Source organism: Mesoplodon mirus, assembly GCF_964341445.2.
Source record: "Mesoplodon mirus genome assembly, chromosome: 2".
In the NCBI taxonomy this organism is placed as follows: Eukaryota; Metazoa; Chordata; class Mammalia; order Artiodactyla; family Ziphiidae; genus Mesoplodon; species Mesoplodon mirus.
The window spans coordinates 10,123,495-10,145,955 of NC_138977.1; the positions used below are offsets into that span (position 1 = coordinate 10,123,495).

Genomic DNA, 22,461 nt, shown 5'->3' on the forward strand with positions numbered 1-22,461 from the left:
GGAATGCGGGCTCAGTAGTTGTGGTGCGCGGGCTTAGTTGCTCTGCAACATGTGGGATCTTCCCTGACCGGGACTCGAGCCTGTGTCCCCTGCTTTGGCCGGCGGATTCTTAACCACTGTGCCACCAGGGAAGTCCCTATTTTGCCTATTTTAAAACAATACCTGAATGGAATCACAGGTGCACTTTTGTGTCTGGCTTCTTTTGGTCAACGTTATAATTTGTGAGATTCCTTCAAGCTATTGTGAACAGCAGTAGTTCATTTTCACTGCTGCTTAGCACTCCTTGGCATAAATATAACACAGTTTATGTATCCATTCCCCTGTCAATAGATATGTAGTTTGTTTCCAGTTTTTGACTCATGAAAAAGGTATTATGAATATTTTTATTTGCGTCTTTTTGCTGTGCATATAGGAATTTCTATTGAGTATAAACCTCAGAGTGGAATTTCTGGGCCACAGAGTATGTGTACATTCACTTTTGGCAGATGCTTCTAGACTCTTCTTCAAAGTGATTGTACCAATTCGGGTCCCCATCAGTGGTGCCTGAGAGTTCTTATTTTGCATACTCACCAATTCCTGATATTGTCAGTCTTTTTAATTTTAGTAATTCAGGTGGACATGCTTTGGCTTTAGTTTGCCTTTCCCTGATGACTAATGACATTGAACACTTAAAAATATGTTTATTTACCATTTGGATATCTTTTGTGAAATCCCATTTTTCTATCAGATTGCCTTTTTCTTATCTATTTATAAGAATTCTCTGAAGTCAACTTGCTAATATTTTATACTGTGTTTTGCTTCTATCTTCCCAAGAGAGATTGGCTTGTAATTTTTTTTTTGTTATATCTTTGTCAGGTTTTGAGTAAAGGTTATTCTGATCTCATAAAATGAGTTGAAAAATGTTCTTTATTCTCTGGAAAAGTTTATTTTTAATTTATTTTATTGAAGTATAGTTGATTTACAATGTGTTAATTTCTGCTGTACAGCAAAGTGATTCAGTTATACATGTATATGTATATACATATACATTCTTTTTCCCATTCTTTTCCATTATGGTTTATCACAGGATATTGAATATACTTCCCTGTGCTATACAGTAAGACCTTGTTGTTTATCAATTCTATATATATGGGAAAATTTATTGAAAGAGGGGTGTTATTTCTAATTTCTTCTCTAAGAGTCAGTATACATAGTGTTTAAGCTTATGGGCCCTGGAATCAGACTACTAAGATTGAATCTTGGCTTTCTGCTTTCTTATCATGTTGACCTTGGGGAATTTATATAATCAATTTGTTCCTCAGCTTTCCCATGTATAAAATGGTGATAATAAAAGCATCAAATTTATAAACTTATTGTCAGGACCTTATGAGTTTTACATGTAAAGATCTTAGTACTGTGCTTGACCCATAGTAGGAGTTTAATAATTATAGCTATTGTATTTATCCATTAACTCAATGCTTTTGCTTATGGTGTCATCGTTTATAGAAGCTGAAGCTGTCTTCTCTTTATGGTGTTGGTTCAACAATAAACCTTACGTGGGTTGAGGATGTAAGTAGAACCTTCTAAATGGGATGCCAACAATCCAATTTTTCTTCACACTTGGCTTTTTCTAGGGCATACTTTTCCTCTCCTTTTTCTCTATTTTGTAAAATGTCAGGGAAGAGACATCAGAAGCTTTCGGTAGAAATAGTACCCAGAAAATGACATGGATCTTAGTCACGGTACTTGCAGCAGTGTCATAGGTGAGTGTGGGTCCACATGGCAAATATTCCAGCGGTTAGAAGGGAGTCAGGACTTTTGATTTTCACTGCCTGGGTAACTGACCTCAGAGATCCTCAGTTTTTCTTTTTAACAAAAGGAAGCCAAGCCTTCCCAGGGTGTGGTTTGAATTCCTGATTTGGTGGTTGTTAGGGGCTCTGAAAGTACTGTGGAGCTTTAGGGCAAAGATAGAGTCATTACTATGCAAATCTTTTTTTTTTTTTTCCTTTCAGCCTTTGTACCACTAAAACACCACTTAAGTGCGATGTCTGTTTTCATCTGGCTTAGAGCTGAGGTTTAAGATACATGGCTCTCTGATTAACTCTGAAACTATTAGCACCACATCTTCATCAGAAAAGCCACAGAAGTTAGGGTTAAATGTGTCCCCCTGTGACTTTTCTCTTTTTCCAGCTTTACTGGTTTCTCTTTGCTTCCACTATGTCTTCTCTCTGCTTTTTATTTGGGAACAAATTTTCTATTCCAGACCTCCACACATAGTCTTCCTTTTGCACAGTTCCTGACCTCCAGTAAGTATCTCATGCAAGCAGTGTTCCTCTCATCGTTTCCTTCTGAGCGATGGAAAAACAGAAAGATAACAACAAAAACTGTTGCGGACTCCTATTGTTTACAAGTTTCTGGTCTCTTGAAGAGAATCGTTCCCCTCCACTCAGTCAATGCAGCTACAGAAATCTCTGCCATTTCAAAAACTAATTTTTATAATTTTGTGCTTTCACTTAGCCTCATCTTTTATAGCACAGCTCACATACACCTTATGAGTGATGTGATTCTGATGTCAGAATGAGATGATGGATTTCCTTTGCATTTTGTATATCTCCCAATTGTAATATTTCTAACTGTCACAGATATGAATTTCAATTCAAAAGCCTAGATGTGCAAGCAATGTGATATTATTTTTAATTACTAATTTTTATCTTCTTGCAATCAAATCATTGCTTTTCTTTCCCCTCTTCCAGGGGTTTCATCTAAGATTGAACGTGATAGAGACAGAACTGGTGGCCCTCATTCTTCACCTTTCCCTTGTCATGTAACTTTGTGTTGCCCTTGACTGTGGGACTCACTTTAATCAGTGGGATATTAGCAAGCGTGATGTGATCAAAGGCTTGAAACTTGTATGTAGAGTTGGGTTTACTCACTCTTGAGTCTTCACTGTCACCATGAGAAGGAAAAGCCTGAACTAGCCCACCAGCCCCAGGAAAAGTGTGAGAGACATATTAAGCAGAATTTACACCCAGTCACACCAGCCTAGATCAGCAAACTCCCAGCTGACCTGCAAACACATAAGCTAACTCAATGGTTATTATTTTAAACCACTGAGTTTTGGGATAGTTTGTTATGCAGCATTTTTCCAGCAAGACCTAACTGATATATTATATAAATTACAGTCAAGAGAGTCGCATCTTAGTAAGATTCTTTGATACATCCTTGTTCCCATCTGCTCTTTGATCATCAATGCATTGTAATCATGGTCATGTTTTTCTCATATAGACCCAATTATCTCTGGAGTCCAGCTCTCCTGTCTCTCAGCAACTACTGTGATTTTCCCCTGCTTTGCCAGCCTTAGTTACTCTGTGCTATGTTGAGGCAACTCTGAAAGACATGTTGCTTCTCTGGGCTCCACACAAGGACTGAGGCACATTTTCCTCTGATATTTCACCCCCTAACCTATCTGAGGCTTCTGTTATTTCCTCTTCCTCCCCCAAGACTCAGCCCAGGGTTGGTAGAGGTGGAGGGTGAGGAATAGGGCTCTCTATCAGAGAAACAACCGAAGTCTAATGTCTGTCACTTCAACTCTTTTCTACCTCATCCCTCAAACCTTTTATCTTTCCTGGGGCAAAAAAAATGAATTCTGATTGATTATGCATTCTTCTGAATCTGTTGTTCATGATGTAAAATTTAGGCCTTTAGTTCTTAAAAGCTTTCACTTAGAAGTCTAGAAACTTGACATTTTTGTTTGTTTGTTTGTTTTCTTAATGCAAATGGTATGCAATGTTTTCTTAATGTCTTATGGTAAAGTCTTATTGCCTGAATGGCAGAGGGTTATAGGGTAAAAGAGAATTCAGAGGGAGAAAAACAGTGTATGTTAATATATAAAAATATTATCCTCTAACACATTCTGTTATCAATAAAAAGTAGACTTGCTAATGACCTGTATCTCCAGCCTCAGGGAGTTTTACATATATTCACAAACTCATACTAATCTGTAGAATGATATATAAATGCTAGTTACTGTTATCTGTTCTACGGTTCAAGTTTATTTGTAAGAATGGTAGTCTCTTCTATGATGCTCCTCCTAAGGGACACATACAAAATATTTTCATTAACTGCACATGATTATGTGTACTTAAAATAGACCATCCCCTTTGTGTGGCTATTACCAAGCTAATACTTTGTTATGGATACTAATTTTTTTCTTCTGTTCTGTTCTCTCTATTGATATATAACATTTTCCTTCTATGTGTGTGCCCTACTTACATTTTTAAAATATTTTGATTACATAAGTATTACATTTAAAGTATTACATTACAAAGGAGTACATTCTCCTTTTTAAAAATTTAAGACATTATAGATAAAACTAAGATCCCCTTTGATCAGCACTTTCAATTTGGAATGGATCTTTTTCAGATTTTTAAAAACATTTTTTATAAATGTGTATGCCCTTGTGAAATTCACAGTATTGTTTACTTTTTTTTTTTTTTTTTTTGTGGTACGCGAGCCTCTCACTGTTGTGGCCTCTCCCGTTGTGGAGCACAGGCTCCGGACGCACAGGCCCAGTGGCCATGGCTCACGGGCCCAGCCGCTCTGTGGCATGTGGGATCTTCCCGGACTGGGGCACGAACCCGTGTCCCCTGCATCGGCAGGCAGACTCCCAACCACTGCGCCACCAGGGAAGCCCCACAGTATTGTTTTTGTGTGCTTGCATGTGTTTTTATCATAAATTGTATCATACTGTATGATAACTTCTATAACTTGCTAATTTTACTCAATGATATGTATTTGATATTCATTCATATTAATACATGAAGATCATGTTTATTTCATGTAGTTAGTCTATAATATTTCATTGTATACACACACATATATATATATTTGATATTTTATTTATTGTTTAATGTAGAGGCTAAATGTGCAGATTGTCTGGATTCAAATGCAAGCTCTATCACCTTGTATGACCTTAGGAAAATAACCACTGTGTGCTTCAGTTTCCTCATCTATAAAATGGAGATAATAGTTCCTGTATCATTGTTACTATAAGTAAGCAGTCAATGATCTTTTAAAGAAATGAAAAAGTCAAGAAAATTGTCTTTCATTTTTACCCCCACATTTACTATTTCTGATGCTGATTACTCCTTTGTTTAGTTACAAATTTTTATTAGGTATTATTTTCTTCCCATTTGAGGAACAGATTTCCTTCTAGTGCAAGTGTGCTGGTGATGTATTTTCTAAGCTCTTATTTGTCTGAAAAGTCTATTTTGCCTTCATTTTTGAAATATATTTTTGCTAGGTATAGCATTGTAGATTGACATTTTTGTTTTTTACATATATACTTTAAATATGTCACTTCACTGTTTTCTAACTTTGTAGTTTCTGGCAAGAAGTTTGTTAAAATTCTTATCTTTGTAACTTTGTATGTAATATGTTCTTGTTTCATTTCAGATTTTCTCTTTATCACTGTTTTTCAATAATACTAATATGATGTTGTTTGGTGTGGTTTTCTTCATGTTTATTTTGTTTGATGTTTGTTGAGCTTCTTGGATTTTTGTGTTTATAATTTTTATCAAATTTGAAAAATATTCATCTAATAGTTCTTCAAATATTTTCTCTGCCTTTGCATTGCTTCACATCCCCTCCTACTAAGACTATAGTTATTTGTATATTGGTCTGCTTGATATTGTCCTACTAGTCACTGAGGCTCTGTTCATTAAAATTTGTTTTCTCTTTGTGCATTATTTTGGGTAGTTTCTCTTTTTTTGTTCACTAATCTTTTTGCCTTTGTGTTTTATTTTCCATCTCCAAGCGTTCCATTCGGGTTATTTTTATATCTTTCATTCTTCTTATTATATTTATTTTTCCCTTAAATCTTTGAGTGTGTTTGTAATATTAATAATTGGTGTTTTAAAGTCAATGTCTGGGAATTCCCTGGCAGTCCAGTGTTTAGGACTCTGCAGTTCCACTTCAGGGGACATGGGTTCTTCAATACCTGGTTTGGGAACTAAGATCCCACAAGCCGCACAGCACAGCCAAAAAAAATTAAATACATAAATAAACAAATATATAAAATAAAATAGATAACTCAATGTCTGATAATTGTGTCATATTCATCCGTTCTTTTTCTAATTTTAATCTATGGATTTTTCTCCTGACTATGTAATGGCATTTTCATGCTTCGTTGTGGGCCTGATTATTTTCTTATTGGATTCCACACACTAAAATTTACATTGTTGAGCTCCTGATTTTGCTGTCTCCCTTTAACAAGCATTGCACTTTGTTCCAGCAAGCAGTGAAGTTATGCAGTACTGTTTGCTCTTTTTGGTTCTTTTAGATTTGCTAAGGTCGGTTTAGAAGAATCTTTACTCTAGTGCTAGTTTAGCCCCAGTATAAAGTCTGATCTTTCTGAGGTCCCTACTAAATGCTCTTCATATCATGAAGTTTTTCTGCTCTGACTGTTGAACTAGCCCCATTCCGGGAATGCTTCAGCCCACTGCTTTTCTACTTCCAGCCTCAAGGAGTTTTATCCGATGGATGTGGAGATTGGTATTCTGCCAAATGCTCCAGAGCAGGGGTTCCTAACCCCTGGGCCTGTTAGAATCCAGGCCGCACGGCAGGAGGTGAGCGGCGGGTGAGCCAGCGAAGGTGCATCTGCTGCTCCCCATCGCTTGCATTACCACCTGAACAATTCCCCCTCCCCCGCAGTCTGTGGAAAAATTGTCTTCCATGATACCTGGTCCCTGGTGCCAAAAAGGTTAGGGGCTGCTGCTCCAGAGGACTATTTGCAGATCTTTAGAACTGTCTCTTTACAGTTTCCTTGCCTCTGGTACTCTGCTCTGTAAGTTCTAGTCACCTTGACCTCCCTGAACTATAATCTCTGTCCTCTTAACTCTGTTAAGATACTGAAGATACAGGGGTGTGTATAGTCCCCTCCTTTAGCTGCCTAGAAACTGCCACCTGGCAGAAAGCCAAGAAAATCATATGGCTTATCTTATTTGCTTCCCTCTTCCCAAGGATCATAGGCAAATGCTGCCTGTTTCCTAATGTCTGAAAAGAGTTGTTTCATATATTTTGTCCAGTTTTCTTGTTATTTTCAGTGGGAGGGTAATTCTCTTAACCCTTCCATGATATTTTTGTTTTCTATTAACCACATTTAAAAATTATATTGTTCTTTCCTTCTTTTGAAGCAATTAAGTTTTCTTTGTTCCATAATTTTATTACATTGGTCTTCTAGTGGTTACACTTGAATTTAGAGTTCTTTCAACCAGGATCTTGGATCAGGGTTACCACATACACTGACCAGGCTGTGCACTTAATGACTCTAGGGAAAATCATTTACATGTACTTGTGTTACATTACAGCTGGTATACATTAGGATCTTTTTATATGTGATCATATTTTTATTTTTTTCTTACTGTTGAATATATTTTTTTGGATATAGAATTTTATGTTCAAAGTTATCTCTCTTCAGATATTTAAAGGCATCACTCCATTAAAAAAAATAGTCTCCTATGTTACTTTTGAGATGTTGGGTATAAATCTGATTTTCCTTCCATTTTAGACTATCTGTGTTTCTGGTAGCTTTTAGGATTTTCTATTTATCCTTGATATTCTAGAATTTCAGTGCCAGTACTCAAAGTATAGATTTTAAAACACTTGTTTCTGCTTGGCAATCTGTTGTTTTTTTCTATTTGAGGACTCATGATGTTAAATTCTGAGAAAATTTTTTGCCATTATTACTTTATTTGTTGCCGGTCCTACAATCTCTCTAGTCTCTCCTTTTGAAAGTACTACTAAACAAATGATGGTACTTTTAAATCTATTCTTGTCATTCAAATTTTTTTCATTAAAAAAACCTTTTATTTTATTTCTTTGCTATGTGCTAGAACTCTTCAGCCACATTTTCCATTTCAATAGTTCTTTAACTTTGTCCTATTGAGAATTATCTATAGATTTTTTTTAAAAAAAATTCTTATTTTGAAATGATTTTAGGCGTAAAGAAGTATTGTAAAAATAGAGTTCCCATACATTTTCACCCAGTTTCCCTTAATGTTAACATCTTACATAACCACTGTACAATTATCAAAACTAGGACATTAACATTGGTACAACAGCATTAATTAAATATAGACTTTACGTGAGTATTACCAGGTTTTCCACTGGTGTCCTTTTTTGTGTTGTGTTTCAAGATCCAGCTCAGTATGTCACATTGCACTTAGTTGTTATGTCTCCTTATTCTCTTCCAAACTGTGATAGTTCTTCAGTCTTTTGTTATCTTTCATGACCTTGGCACTTTTAAAAATAGCTTTGTTGAGGTATAATTGACATATAGTAAATTGCACATATTTAAAATTGGTAATTTAATATTTTTGCATATGTATACACCTATGAAACCATCACCACAATCAAAATAATGAACACATCCATTATTTTTGAATTCCAAAACTTCCTTGTGCCATGTCAGAATCTTTCCCTATCACCTTCCTTCACCTCCTGTGACCTTGCAACCACTGATCAGCTCTCTGTTGCTTTAGGTTTTAAAATTTTACTTTTTATTTTTTAAAGGTTACACTTCATTTAAATTTATTACAAAATATTGGTTCCATTCCCCGTGTTCTACAATACATCCTTGAGCCTATCTTACACCCAGCAGTTTGCACTTCCCCCTCCCCCCACCCCATATTGCCCTTCCCTCCCACCCCACTGGTAGCCACTAGTTTGTTCTCTATATCTGAGTCTGCTTCTTTTTTGTTATATTCACTAGTTTGTTGTATTTTTTAGATTACACATATAAGTGATATCATACAGTATTTGTCTTTCTCTATCTGACTTATTTCACTTAGCATAATGCCCTCCAAGTCCACCCATATTGCTGCTAATGGCAAAATTTTTTATTTTTTTATGGCTGAGTAGTATTCATGTATATATATCACATGTTCTTTAACCATTCATCTGTTGGTGGACACTTACATTGATTCCATATTTTGGCAATTGTAAATAATGCTGCTATGAACATTGGGGTGCATGTATCTTTTTCAAATTAGTGTTTTTGGTTTTTCCAGGTATATACCCAGGAGTGGAATTGCTGAGTTATATGGTAGTTCTATTTTTAGTTTTTTGAGAAACCTCCATACCTTTTTTCACAGTGGCTGCACCAATTCACATTCCCATCAATAGTGAGGAGAGTTCCTTTTTCTCCCAACACTTGTTATTTGTGTTCTTTTTGATGACAGCTATTCTGACAGGTGTGAGGTGATATTTCATTATGATTTGGATTTGCATTTCCCTAGTGATTAGCAATGTTGCTCATCTTTTCATGTGTCTGTTGGCCATCTGCATTTCCTCTTTGGAAAAATGTCTATTCAGCTCTGCCCATTTTTTAATCGAGTTGTTTGTTTTTTTGATGTTGATTTGTGTGAGGTGTTTATATATGTTGAATATTAATCCCTTATCAGTCATATCATTTGCAAATATTTTCTTGCATTAAGTAGGTTGTTTTCATTCTGTCAGTGGTTTCCTTTGCTGTGCAAAAGCCTTTAAGTTTAGTTAAGTCCCATTTGCTTATTTTTGCTTTTATTTCCGTTACTTTAGGAAATGGATCCAAAAATTCTTGCTGCAATTTATGTCAAAGAGTGTTCTGCCTATGTTTTCCTTTAGGAGTTTTATAGTATAGTCTTACATTTAGGTCTTTAATCCATTTTGAGTTTATTTTTATATACAGTGTTAGAGAATGTTCTAATTTTGTTCTTTTACATGTAGCTGTCCAGTTTTCCCAGTATCATTTTTTGAAGAGACTGTCTTTTCTCCATTGTATATCCTTGCCTCCTTTGTTGTAGATTGACCAGACTAATAAATAATTAACTGACCAAATTAAAATTAGTGTTAATTTTATAGAAGTTTATATAAATGAAATAATGCATTATGATGTATACTCTTTTTTCTTTTGTCTGGTTTCTTTCTCTCAGCATAATTATTCTCAAGTTCATCCATGTTGTAGTGTGTATCAATAGTTCATTCCTTTTCATAACTAAAGAACATTTCATTGTATTGATATACCACAGTTATATATTCACCTGTAGATGGACATTTGGGGTTGTTTCCCATTTTTGGTTATTAAAAAAAAGGTGCTATGGACATTCCTGTACAAATTTTTGTATGGGCATATGCTTACATTTCTGTTGAGTCAATAGATAGGAGTGGAATATGGTGATTGAATGATAGATAGATGTGTGTTTAGTTATTTAAGAAAGCTGCCAAACTGTTTTGAAAGTGGTTGTACTATTTTAGATTCCCTCTAGCAGTTTATGAGATTTCCCCTTTTTCCACATCTTCACCAACATTTGGTATGATCAGTCTTTTAAATTTTAGCCCTTATAATAGATGCATAGTGGTATATTATTGTGGTTTTAATTTACATTTTCCAAATGACTAATGATGTTGAGCACCTCTGAAGGTGCTTATTTGCCATCTGCATATCTTCTTTGGTTAAGTGTCTGTTCAAATATTTTGTTCATTTTTGCTGTTGGTTTTGTTGTGTTGCATTTGTTTTTCTGTTATTCAGTTTTGAGAGTTCCTTATTTATTCTGTATTCAAGTCTATTCTTTTTTTTTTTTTTTTGCGGTACGTGGGCCTCTCACCGACGTGGCCTCTCCCGTTGCGGAGCACAGGCTCCGGATGCGCAGGCTCAACGGCCACGGCTCATGGGCCCAGCCGCTCCGCAGCATAGGGGATCCTCCAGGACTGGGGCACGAACCCGCGTCCCCTGTATCGGCAGGCAGACTCCCAACCACTGCACCACCAGGGAAGCCCCCAAGTCTATTCTTAGTTATATATTTTGTAAATACTTTATCCCAGTCTCTGACTTATTTTTTCTTTCTGCTAAGAGTGTTTTCCAAAGAGCAGAAATTTTAAATTGTGATGAAATCCAACTTATCAATTTATTTATTTATGGATCATGTTTTTGGTGTCACATATTTAAAAAAACACTTTACTTAACCCAAGAGCATGGAATTTATCCTATGATTTCTTCAAGAAGTTTTATAGTTTTAGGTTTTTATCTTTGGGTCTATGATCCATTTTGACTTAATTTTTGCATGTGGTACAGGTATAGATCAAAGTTCTTTTTTTTTGCATCTGGATGTCCAATTGTTCCACCGTCATTTGTCAAGAAGACTATCTTTTCTCCAGTCAATAGCCTTTGTACCTTTGTTGAAAATTAGTTGTGTGTATATGTGGGGGCATTTATAGAGTTTTTATTTAAATAATTTATATTTGATTTCTAAGATTTCCAATTTTTCTATGTCTGCCTTATATTCTGTATCTGCACATTACTTTTTCAAATCCTTTTACCATTTTTAAAAAACATTTCCTTCAAAATTATACATTTATGTAGTTTAAAGAATCAAATAGTTCTACAAAGATGGTTATAGAAAAACAGAAACAGATCCTGCCTTCTGGTTTACATTCCTCCTACCCAAAGGGAACTCATTTCTTTTAGCTACTTTTTTGTTATTTAATTTGTATGTGTCTAAATAACATGCTGTACTGCTACCACTTGATCCCCAGTTGTAGGCATTACTATTCATCTTTCTTAAGGGAGAATGAAGCTTTGACTATCTTTTCCCTGTGTCAAACATACATGCATACTTTCTATCCTCAGCATACCTTCTCAGAATAGTTGTATATTTATTTTGTTGAGAGCAGTCTTTATTGCCTTTGTCTTTATGAATTTACAAAGGCTATGAAAGAACTCATGACAGACAACTACTTGTGTTTTATGTTTTCTGGGAGTTAATTTTCTTTGGGGTGGGAGATCATTTGCTTAGTTTTCTAGGTATATTTCCAGCTCCAAACACTGCCAACTGAGCATCTCCTGATGTTAGATATAACAGGTACTTATGGTACAATTTCACATTTTTGAAGGAATTTTAATCCTTTTAGAAGTTCTAATATGGACAGGTTGTCCTCTGTTACTGAAGAGAGGTCATTCTAGGATCACCAGCACCATCAGTTCAAAATTCCTCTTGGCCCTGAATTTTCTGTCTTCAGAATCCTATGTATTACTCTTTCTTTGTGTACCCCTTCAGTTTGGTGGAATATAGCCTCTAATAACTTCCTGAGAAAGGATCTGTGGGAGATAGATTTATGAGATCTTGCATGTCTAAAATATTCTTTTCTTCTACCATCACACTTTATTGTTAGTTTCTTTGGATATATATGCCTAGTTATAAATCCTTTGCTTAATAATTTTAAAAAACATTTCTCAATTGTCCTTCCAGTGTTGCTTATAAAAACATGGAGGACATTCTGATTCCTGAATTTTTATATTTGACCTGTTTTTCCTCCTGGGAATCTGTCAACAAACCTTCCTTAGTTTGGCACCATTCACCTGTTTCCATTTTCAATAGTAACTTCTGCACTAATTCATGAACTTCTTGGAGATTCTGTGGTGTACACTCGGTTAGTATTGGCTTTCTCTACTGGTAGGCTTAGGATTTATTCTTCTCGGTACAGTTATTTAACTCTTGTCCAGTGGCTTTCTAGCTTCAGATATTTTATAGTGTCTTTTCATATTCTCCCCATGCTTGTAGATTTTTGCCTTAAAAGCTATTCCTTTAATAAGGTTTCAGAATGAACCAAAAAGAGATGTGTGTGCTCAATTTGCCATGTTTACCCAGCAGTATCCTGTTTTTAAAGCATTTTAAATGGATGTATAATATATTTAAAGTGTGTAAAACACTAATTTTAAGTTTACAGCTTGATGAATTTTTACATCTATCTACCCGTCTACTTACCTACCTCTTTATATCCCTAAATATCTGTCTATACATCTATCTAATCACTAGATAAATCAAGTTGTAGAATATTTCTAGCATCCCAGAAAGAAGTTTTGTGTTCCTTCCATGCCAATGCCAATTTCCTATAGTGATCTCTTCTGATTTCTATCATCATCAAATAATTTGCTTGTTCTTTTGATTAATAGAAAGATAATTATTATGCAATCTTTTGTTTCTGGCTTATTTCACTCAACATAGCCTCTGAGGGATTCATCAATGTTGTTATATGTATCAGTAAAGCAGCAGAGGGCTGAAGCTGACTCATACCAGCTTGCAATTGTGTGCCTTTCTTTCTGAATTCTGTGACTTCATGTTGATAACTTGAAATTGGCCATGTTGGGAGTATTTATACCACAAAAATTAGAATAAACTACCAGCCAGGACTTTTCTCCTCCTTGGGGAGCCAGTTGTTAAATGTTTTTGAGCATATCACTGCAGTAGTTTTTTTTTATTGCTGTGTAGTATTCCATTATATGACTATGCTATGTAACTTATTCACTATCTTGTTGATGGACATTTTTGTTATTTCTAGTTTTTACCTATTATGAATCAAGCTGCTATTAGCAGTGTTGTTCATATCTTTTTAATAACATAGATATTTATTTCTTTTGGGTACACACTTGGAAGTGTAATTGCTGGGTCATGCATTGGGTAGATATTTTGCTTTAGGAGATACTGCCAAGTTTTCCAAAGAGGTTTTACTAATTTATACTTCTACCAGCAATGCAGTTGTTCCACATTCTTGTTAACTCTTGGTTTATCAGTCTTTTCAATGTTGCCATTTTGCTGGATGTGTGATGTCTCTCTTTGTGGTTTAAATTTGCTTGTGCTGATGAGTAATGAATTGGGGCACCTTTTCATATATTCATTGGCCATTTGTGTGTCTTCTTTTATAACATATCTGGTCTTTTTTTTTTTTTGGCTCAATTTTAAATTGCTTTTTAAAAGTACATTCTGCATAAAAGTTCCTTGTTGGATTTTTGTATTGTAGATATCTTCTTCCACTCTATGATCTGTTTTTTCATCTCTTACCGATGTCTTCTGATGAATATAAATGCTTAAGATTAATTAAATATAATTTAACAATTTTTTTTCTTTTGTGGTTAGTGCCTTTTGTATCCTGCTTAAGAAATCTTTGCTTACTCCAAGGTCATGACGATATTCTATATTTTCTTCAAAAGTTTTTTTTAATGCTTTTACTTTTTATATTGTTGTCCATGAAGAACACCAAATTAATTTGGGTGTATGGAATGAAGTAGGCATCAAGCTTCACTTTTTTTTTTTTAATATGGATATCTAATTGCTCCAGCATTATTTACTAAAACTTTCATCTTTTCCCTACAGAATTTCAGTGGCATTTTTTGGGTAAATCATTTGATTGTATATGGGTGGGTTTAAATGTGATTCTGTTTTTTTGTTCCATTGTCCAATGTTACACTGTCTTAATTACTGTAGCTTTATACTAGGTCTTACAATCTGGTAGTATTATTCCTCCAAATTTGCTCTACTTCAAGATTGTTTTACTAAGTTCTTTAAATTTCCATATAAATTTTAGATTCATTTGTCAATTTCAAAAAAAAAAGATCCCTGCTGGGATTTGGTTTTGGATTTCATTGAATCTATAGATAAATTTGGGGAGAATTAATATATTAATGATCTTGAATTCTTCCAGTCTATTGACATGTTGTGTCTCTCAATTTATTTAGGTCTTTAATTTCTCTTTAATATTTTGTAGTTTTCAGTGTAATGGGCATACACTTTTTTTTTTTTTTTCTGTACGTGGGCCTCTCACTGTTGTGGCCTCTGCCACTGTGGAGCACAGGCTCTGGACGCACAGGCTCAGCACCCATGGCTCACGGGCCCAGCCTCTCTGTGGCATGTGGGATCTTCCCGGACCGGGGCATGAACCCATGTCCCCTGCATCAGCAGGCGGACTCTAAACCACTGCGCCACCAGGGAAGCCCCATACACATCTTTTGATAGATTCATTTCTAGTTATTTGATTTTTGAATAAAATTGTATGTAGTATTTTCAAAAATTTCACTTACTGGTTGTTTGTTATGTCTTAAAAATACAATTAATTTTTTTTTTTTTTGCGGTACGCGGGCCTCTCACTGCTGTGGCCTCTCCCACTGTGGAGCACAGGCTCCAGACGCGCAGGCCCAGCGGCCATGGCCCACGGGCCCAGCCGCTCCGTGGCACGTGGGATCCTCCCGGACCGGGGCACGAACCCGCGTCCCCTGCATCGGCAGGCGGACTCTCAACCACTGCGCCACCAGGGAAGCCCAATACAATTAATTTTTGTATATCGATTTTGTTTCTAGTGACACTTTAAATTCACTTATTCTCATAGTTTGCAGATTGTTTTTGATTTTCCATGTATATAGTCATGTTTTCTACAAATAAAAGTAGAGTATTTTTCTTCTTTTCCAATCCTCATACCTTTTCCTTCCTTTCCTTTCCTATTGCACTTGACTAGGGCTTCCAGAACAATGTTGAAAATATTTGATAATGGTGTATTTTTTTGTCCTTAAGACATTATTTGTTTTCACCACTGGGGGAAAGGGTGTGCTACTGGCATCTAGAGGGTAGAGGCCAGAGATGCTGCTAAACATCCTACAATGAATGGACCATATTCCCACAACAAAGGATTATCCAGTCCAATGTCAACAACACCAATTTGAGAAACCCTGGTGTAAGGAAAAGTAGACTAACAGCTCATAAACCTTAGGGCATGGCTGCTGATATTCATAACCTTGACCGTGAATCATTAGGGAAACATTAGATTTTGATCAGCACACTCTAAAATGTAATGCAGTCTAGAAAGATTTATGTAAAAATGGTTAAGATTTGCAATGATTTGGGACTTAAAGACATGTTTCAATTGTCTAAAAAATTAATTTATGTGGAAGCTCTTATTTCCAAATCGTGCCAAATGCAAGAACAATTACAGACAGGCAAGACCTCGTTACAATTTTTATATTGTTCAACGATAATTTAAAAAACATTTCTGGCTTACTGGTTTGATATTTGCAAAAAGAGAGTATTAAAAAAAAAAAAAAGAAGTTCTAAAACAAACCGCAGTTTGGACAGCAGGGCCCCAGTGAACATTCTTCCTCTCTATAGAGACCTTTACACAATTGTGGGCCCAGACCTCAACTGCATCTGGCTATCAGCTGGGAATTCACTCAGAAGGGGCTTCACCTGCAGACCGATCATCCCTTTCACCTTCAGGGCTGGGACACCCTCAGCTGGTGCATGGAAGAGCCAACTAAATTTGGTGTAATTGCAGCAGGTTTCTGGAATTCATCTGGAGGGGAGCAAAGGTGGTATAGAAGGGAACTATGCAGAAGTTCAGGAAAGGACAAACTGTGCTGAAAATAAAAAGAATATGCAACAACATCTGGAAATTGATTGAAAAAAGGCAACAACTGAAGAAAGTGCATCTGGGGAAGAGAAAACAGGACCCAGATTGCCATGGATCTGGAAAGATCAGGAGAGCAGAGAAAGTTCTATTAAAAAAAAAAAAAGACCCTGTGGCCATGCAGCAGGAAGCAAACAAACTTGTCTTGGCTTCCTGACCAAGAAATCGCTATCTGTATCTCAGCATGCTTTCTGAGTTATGAAATATGTACAGGAAGGAAGCCCAGAAGAGCCATAAATTCCAGTGGTAAGGAAAGATGGCACTGTTATGGCAGAACACAAAAGGTGCAGAGTTGAGTGGAGATCGTCTCTGTAGCTAACAGGTCATCTGTTAGGCAGAAATAAGCAAATTTCATTGCCTCTTTGATCACTGCATTCCATCAATCTCCTCAATGAAATGTTTTCTTGAGTCCTGGATCACAATATCACCAAATAGCTCAGATGACACTGGCTCGTGATGTGGCATATGTGTATTTCTCTGTGTGTTTATAACATAACAATGAATAATAACCACATCAGCCCTGCTGTTCATAAATCACGCTATCATCACAGTTTCCCATCATACAGAGCCAATCACGTTCTCCCTGTCCATCTGAAGAATGAAGAGAGCACAGCATTATTCACTGGACCTCAGTGTCCTCATTTAAGTCACAGAGGAATGAGTGTGTAATGCAATCTTCATATACAAAGTGAGTCTGTCATATCAAATCTCCAGGGACGATGAGGTGAGGACCACCAGAGCTGCTAGCTGGTGTTTCTCATGGAGACTCAAAACTAGGACATAATTCCCTTCTCTGTTAGGACTGTGGTAGGACTCTTTGTCAAGAACATGGTCGTGTTTCTCAGGAAGCTCACAGATTTCTTCCTATTGTGGTATTTTCATTCTCCTTTGTTAGCAATCTCTTTCCTTTAGTTCTTTTGGGAGAGGAAGCTTGGCCCACTCTACAATGCCGAGCCTTAAATTTTAAAGAAAAGATGCTATTCTGTAGTCCTTATTATACTAATCTGTGGAGAAGAGGAAGGTGGGGAAATCTACTATTTGGAAAGCATTTTGCCTCTAAAGACAAAAAATGACACAGTACACAGACACCTACTATTATGGGTTGAATCCCTCCACCCCAAATTCGTAACTCCCAGTATCTCAGAATGTGTTTGTGTTTGGAGTAGGGCATTTAAAGAAGTAATTAATTTAAAATGAGGCCATTAAGGTGGGCCCTAATACAACATGACTGGTGTCCTTTTAAGAAGAGAAGATTAGGACACAGAGGGAAGATAATGTGAAGAGGTACAGAGAGATGGCCATCTGCAAGCCAAGGAACAAGGCCTCAGAGAAAAACCAATGCTGCCAACACTTTGATCTCAGACTTCTAACCTTCAGAACTGTGAGCTAATACATTTTTGTTGTTTAAGCCACCCAGTCGGTGGTAGTTTGTTATGGCAGCCCTAGCAGACTAATACACCTATATACAGCTTGATGTGTTTTTCTGGATAAATAGTAGAGGAGTAGAGAAGTGAAACAGAAAACTTGTGTTAGGAAGCAGGCTACCATTGTAGGCAACTAACTGGGGCTCATTCCCACAAGAGAGACCTGGGAAGAGGGTACAGAACAGACCTTAGAGGTGTCACTCTTGAAGCCATATATCTAAGAGTAAAATTGCTGGGTCACGTGTTAAATCCTTGTTTAACATTTTGAGGAAGTGTCAAACTATACAGTAAGTCCCCTACATACAGTCGAGTTTGGTTCTGAGAGCACATCCTTAAGTCCAATTGGTTTGTAAGTCCAACAAAGTTAGCCTAGGTACCCAACTAACACAATCAGCTATATAGTACTGTACTGTAATAGGTTTATAATTCTTTTCACACAAATAATACATAAAAAACAAATGCAAAAAATAAAGAAAACATTTTTAATTTTACAGTACAGTACCTTGAAAAGTATAGCAGTACCAGCTACATCACTGCTGCTTTTGCACTTGCTTCCAGACATCCTGGGCTTGAAATAAAAATACTGTACCACTGTACTCTATACAGTACTGTATGGCAAAGTACACAAAAGCACAGCCACTTTTAGAGGGTATACGCATGTGACAATGTACTCCAGACGTGAGCTAACTCACGTGATTGGACATGTGAACCCACGTTCGCATTTTTGAAGGTTCGAAACATGAAGGTTCGTATGTAGGGGACTTACTGTATTCCACAGAGGCTGCATCACTTTAAACACCCACTAGCAATGTTTGAAGGTTTTAATACTCCACATCCTCATCAATATTTGCTATTATCAGTCTTTTGTTATAGTCATCCTAGTGGTTGTAAAGTGATATCGTGTGGTTTTTATTTGCATTTCTCTAATGAGTAATGATGTTGCACATCTTTTCATGTGCTTATTGGCCATTTATATATTTTCTTTGGAGAAATATCTATCCAAATCCTTTGTTAAATTTTTAATGGGGTTATTTGTCTTTTTATTGTTTAATTGTAAGAATTCATTGTGTTCTGTATACCATTTGTTGAAAAGACTATTCTTTTCCTCATTGAATGGTCTTGGCACCCTTTTCCAAATCAACTGACCATAGATGTATGGGTATATTTTTGGACTCTCAATTCCAGATGACGGATCTATGTCTATCTTTATGCAAGCACCACAAAGTCTTGATTACTGTAGCTTTATAGTAAATTTGAAATTGGGAAGCATAAATCCTCCAACTTTGTTCTTTTGAAAGATTATTTTGGCTATTTTGAGTTTCTTGCAATTCCATATGAATTTTAGGATCAGCTTGTTAGTTTCATCAAAAGGAAAACTTTTGGGTTTCCCTGGTGGCGCAGTGGTTGAGAGTCCGCCTGCCAATGCAGGGGGCACGGGTTCGTGCCCCGGTCTGGGAGGATCCCGCGTGCCGTAGAGCGGCTGGGCCCGTGGGCCATGGCTGCTGAGCCCACGCGTCCAGAGCCTGTGCTCCGCAACGGGAGAGGCCACAGCAGTGAGAGGCCCGCGTACCGCAAAAAAAAAAAAAAAAAAAAAAGGAAAACTTTCTTTGCATTTAGTTTGTTCCTCTAAAGGTGGAAGGATGGGTTATTGATCTGAGACCTTTCTTTTTTCTTAATATAGGCACTTATAGCTATAAATTTCCCTCTAACAACTGCTTTAACTACTTCCATAAGTTTGGGTATGCTGTATTCATTCATCTCAAAGCATTTTCTAATTTCCCCATGATTTCTTCCTTGAAACATTGTTTTTTTTAAGAAAGTGTTGTTTGATTTTCACATACTTGTGAATTTTTCCAATTTTCTTCTGTTATTGATTTCTCATTTCATTCTGTTTTGGTCAGAGAACATACTTTGTATGATTTCAATCCCTTTAAATGTATTGATACTTATTTTATGTCCTAACATATGGTCTCACCTGGAGAATGTTTCATGTACAGTTGAGGAGAATGTGCATTGTCCTGTTGTTGGGTGGAGTGTTCTATAGATCTCTGTTAGGTGTAGTTGGCTTATAATGCTATTCCAGTCTTTGATTTACTTGCTGACGTTTTGTCTAGTTGTCCTATCTCTTATTGTAAGTGGAGTATGAAATCCCCAACTGCTGTTGAACTGTCTATCTCCCTTCAATCTTGACAGTTGTTGTGTCATGTATTTTAGTGTGCTGTTATTAGGTGCAGTTGTCTTTTGAATCAGATAGGAGGAAAAATATGAGTTATAAACAAAATCTTATTTATTCGGTCTTTTATTTTTACCTATGTCGCTACCTTTGCTGGCACTTATTTTTCTCATATAGATTTGCCACTGCTTTTGTCTTTTAATTTCATTTTAGTATACTCTTTAGTATTTCTTGTATGGCAGGTCTCAGGTTCATTTATGGTTTCTCATTTATTTCTTTCAGAAAGAAGACCATGTAACCATCTGAGTGGCTATGAAAATCATTACAAATGACTGATAAAATGATAGAACAATAATGACTCTTTATTACAAAAATATTTCATGTTCTTAGGAAAATACTGTAGTCCTTTTATTTTAAACCAGTTTAAAAAGTTCTCTTGTTTTTAAAACTGAAAAAAAAAACCTTTTCCATAAGAGTGATGGAAAAACCCTTCCTGAATGTAGCAATACTAATAACTAAATTATGAAAAGCACTTCAGTTTAAATTATGAAATAAATTCTTTGTGAAATCAAATCTGGATCTGCAAACAATGGTGTTTGTTTAAAAAACTGAACAAGGGATTTCCCTGGTGGTGCAGTGATTAAGAATCCACCTGCCAATGCAGGGGACGTGGGTTCGAGCCCTGGTCCGGGAAGATTCCACATGCCATGGAGCAACAATGCCCGTGCACCACAACTACTGAGCTTGTGCTCTAGAGCCCGTGAGCCACAACTACTGAGCCCACGTGCTTAGAGCCTGTGCTCCGCAACAAAGAGAAGCCAGCACAATGAGAAGCACACCGCAATGAAGAGTAGCCCCTGCTCACCACAACTGGAGAAAGCCTGCATGCAGCAACGAAGACTCAACGCAGCAAAAAAAACCCCAAAAACAACAACAACCAAAAAACCCCACAAAAACTGAACAAATAATGGAAAGCTTGGATAAAGGCACAGAACATAATTCTTGAATATTGAGTGGTAGGATTGTCTTTCATAACTCCTTTCAAAGTGTTTTATACATATTAATTTAAACCTCACAAGTGTTCACTGGTAGATCATTTATCTACAAGTGTTGGCCAGTAAATTATTTAACCCAGAGATAGGAGATGGAATCGAAGATAAAACTAATGAAGTCTGGAGTCATAATTTTCTTACCAGAAGCAAATGTTTCTTCCCTCCAAATAGCCCTGGACATTTAGAAAGAACTAGTAGGCATTTTCCTAATAGCATTTCCATTTAATCACAGACAAAGTAGAATCTAGAGTAGGCCTTGGCATGTGGAAAGTGTGTTTGGTGGCCTTACATCATAGAAACACATCTATCTGTAGTGTGCTGTAATCACACACTATTTCTGAGCCTGTGCATTGCAGCTCTCATGTTTCCTCGGCCAAGTAGGCAGAGGGCAAGCCTACCCCTTCAAGTCACTGAGGAACTGATTGCTGTCATGACACATCCTTTGCTATCACTGGGGACAAGCATGCATTGTAGATCTTACTTGAGAATAGTACTTTGCTCCAAGCCTTTCTGGAGTGTTCCTTCTCAGCATGACTCATCAGGAAGTTTTCTCAGAAACCTAGGGGCTATCTGGGAGGTCCGGCCACTAATGATCTACCTGCTTATTCAGACAGGATATTTTCCCTTAGCCAACTAAAGAAATCCCTTTTATAAAGAGCCCTCCTGCTGAGCCTTTGCAGGATTAAGTGCCTAGTTGAGTGCCATCTACCAGGGAAAGGTGGAATGGATTTGGTTTATTTCTTAGTTCTGTGGAATCCATTTTGAAAACTGTCAACCAAAGCAGATTAACAGAGCGATTACCATAAGCTATTTTGTGGATTTCGCCCATAGTTCTGAGGGCTTGAACTCAAGTCTTTCTTAGCTTGAATGTCATGCATTTGAACAGTGAGGAGTAAAATGACCCATTTTGGTGCATCTTGACACTTTATTAAAATCAGGTCTAACGCTAACATAGTATGATTTTTTTTTAAGGGAAGACTTATTGATAGAGGAGTTATTTTTTCCCCAAGATCTCTCCATCTAGCAGGTTACCTGAGGTCTGTTTTATTTAATTCTTCCACTAAGTAGTGGTAGGACTTTTTAAAAAAATAAATAATTAATTAATTTTTGGCTGCGTTGGGTCTTCGCTGCTGCATGTGGGCTTTCTCTAGTTGTGGCGAGCGGGGGCTGCTCTTTGTTGCAGTGCATGGGCTTCTGATTGTGGTGGCTTCTCTTATTGCAGAGCATGGGCTCTAGGGGCACGAGCTTCAGTAGTTGTAGCATGCAGGCTTCAGTAGTTGTGGTGCATGGGCTTTGTTGCTCTGCGGCATGTGGGATCTTCCTGGACCAGGGCTCAAACCTGTGTCCCCTGCATTGGCAGGTGGATTCTCAACCACTGCACCACTAGGGAAGCCCTAAGTGACAGGACTTTTAAGCACTGTTGCAAATGTGTCCCAGAAAGTTCTCTTGGAACAGAGAAATTAGAATTGTCAACATCCGATGCAGGTCAAGGGATTTAACTGGATTATGCCTCTGGGTTCCTATGATTACCTTGCTCTACATTTCTCCCTGTTATGCAGTTTATTTT

At 36.8% G+C, this 22,461-nt stretch overlaps 1 protein-coding gene across 1 annotated transcript in view; it reads left to right on the forward strand.

The window, feature by feature from the left end:
- The window catches only part of ANAPC10 (anaphase promoting complex subunit 10), a 212,183-nt gene extending 191,877 nt beyond the window's left edge, over positions 1 to 20,306 (forward strand). The window contains exon 5 of the mRNA XM_082632073.1: positions 20,125 to 20,306. Within this exon, the coding sequence (XP_082488199.1) occupies positions 20,125 to 20,148 (24 nt within the window). The 3' untranslated portion in view covers positions 20,149 to 20,306. The remainder of the gene's footprint in view (positions 1 to 20,124) is intronic.
- The last annotated feature ends 2,155 nt before the right edge of the window (positions 20,307 to 22,461 follow it).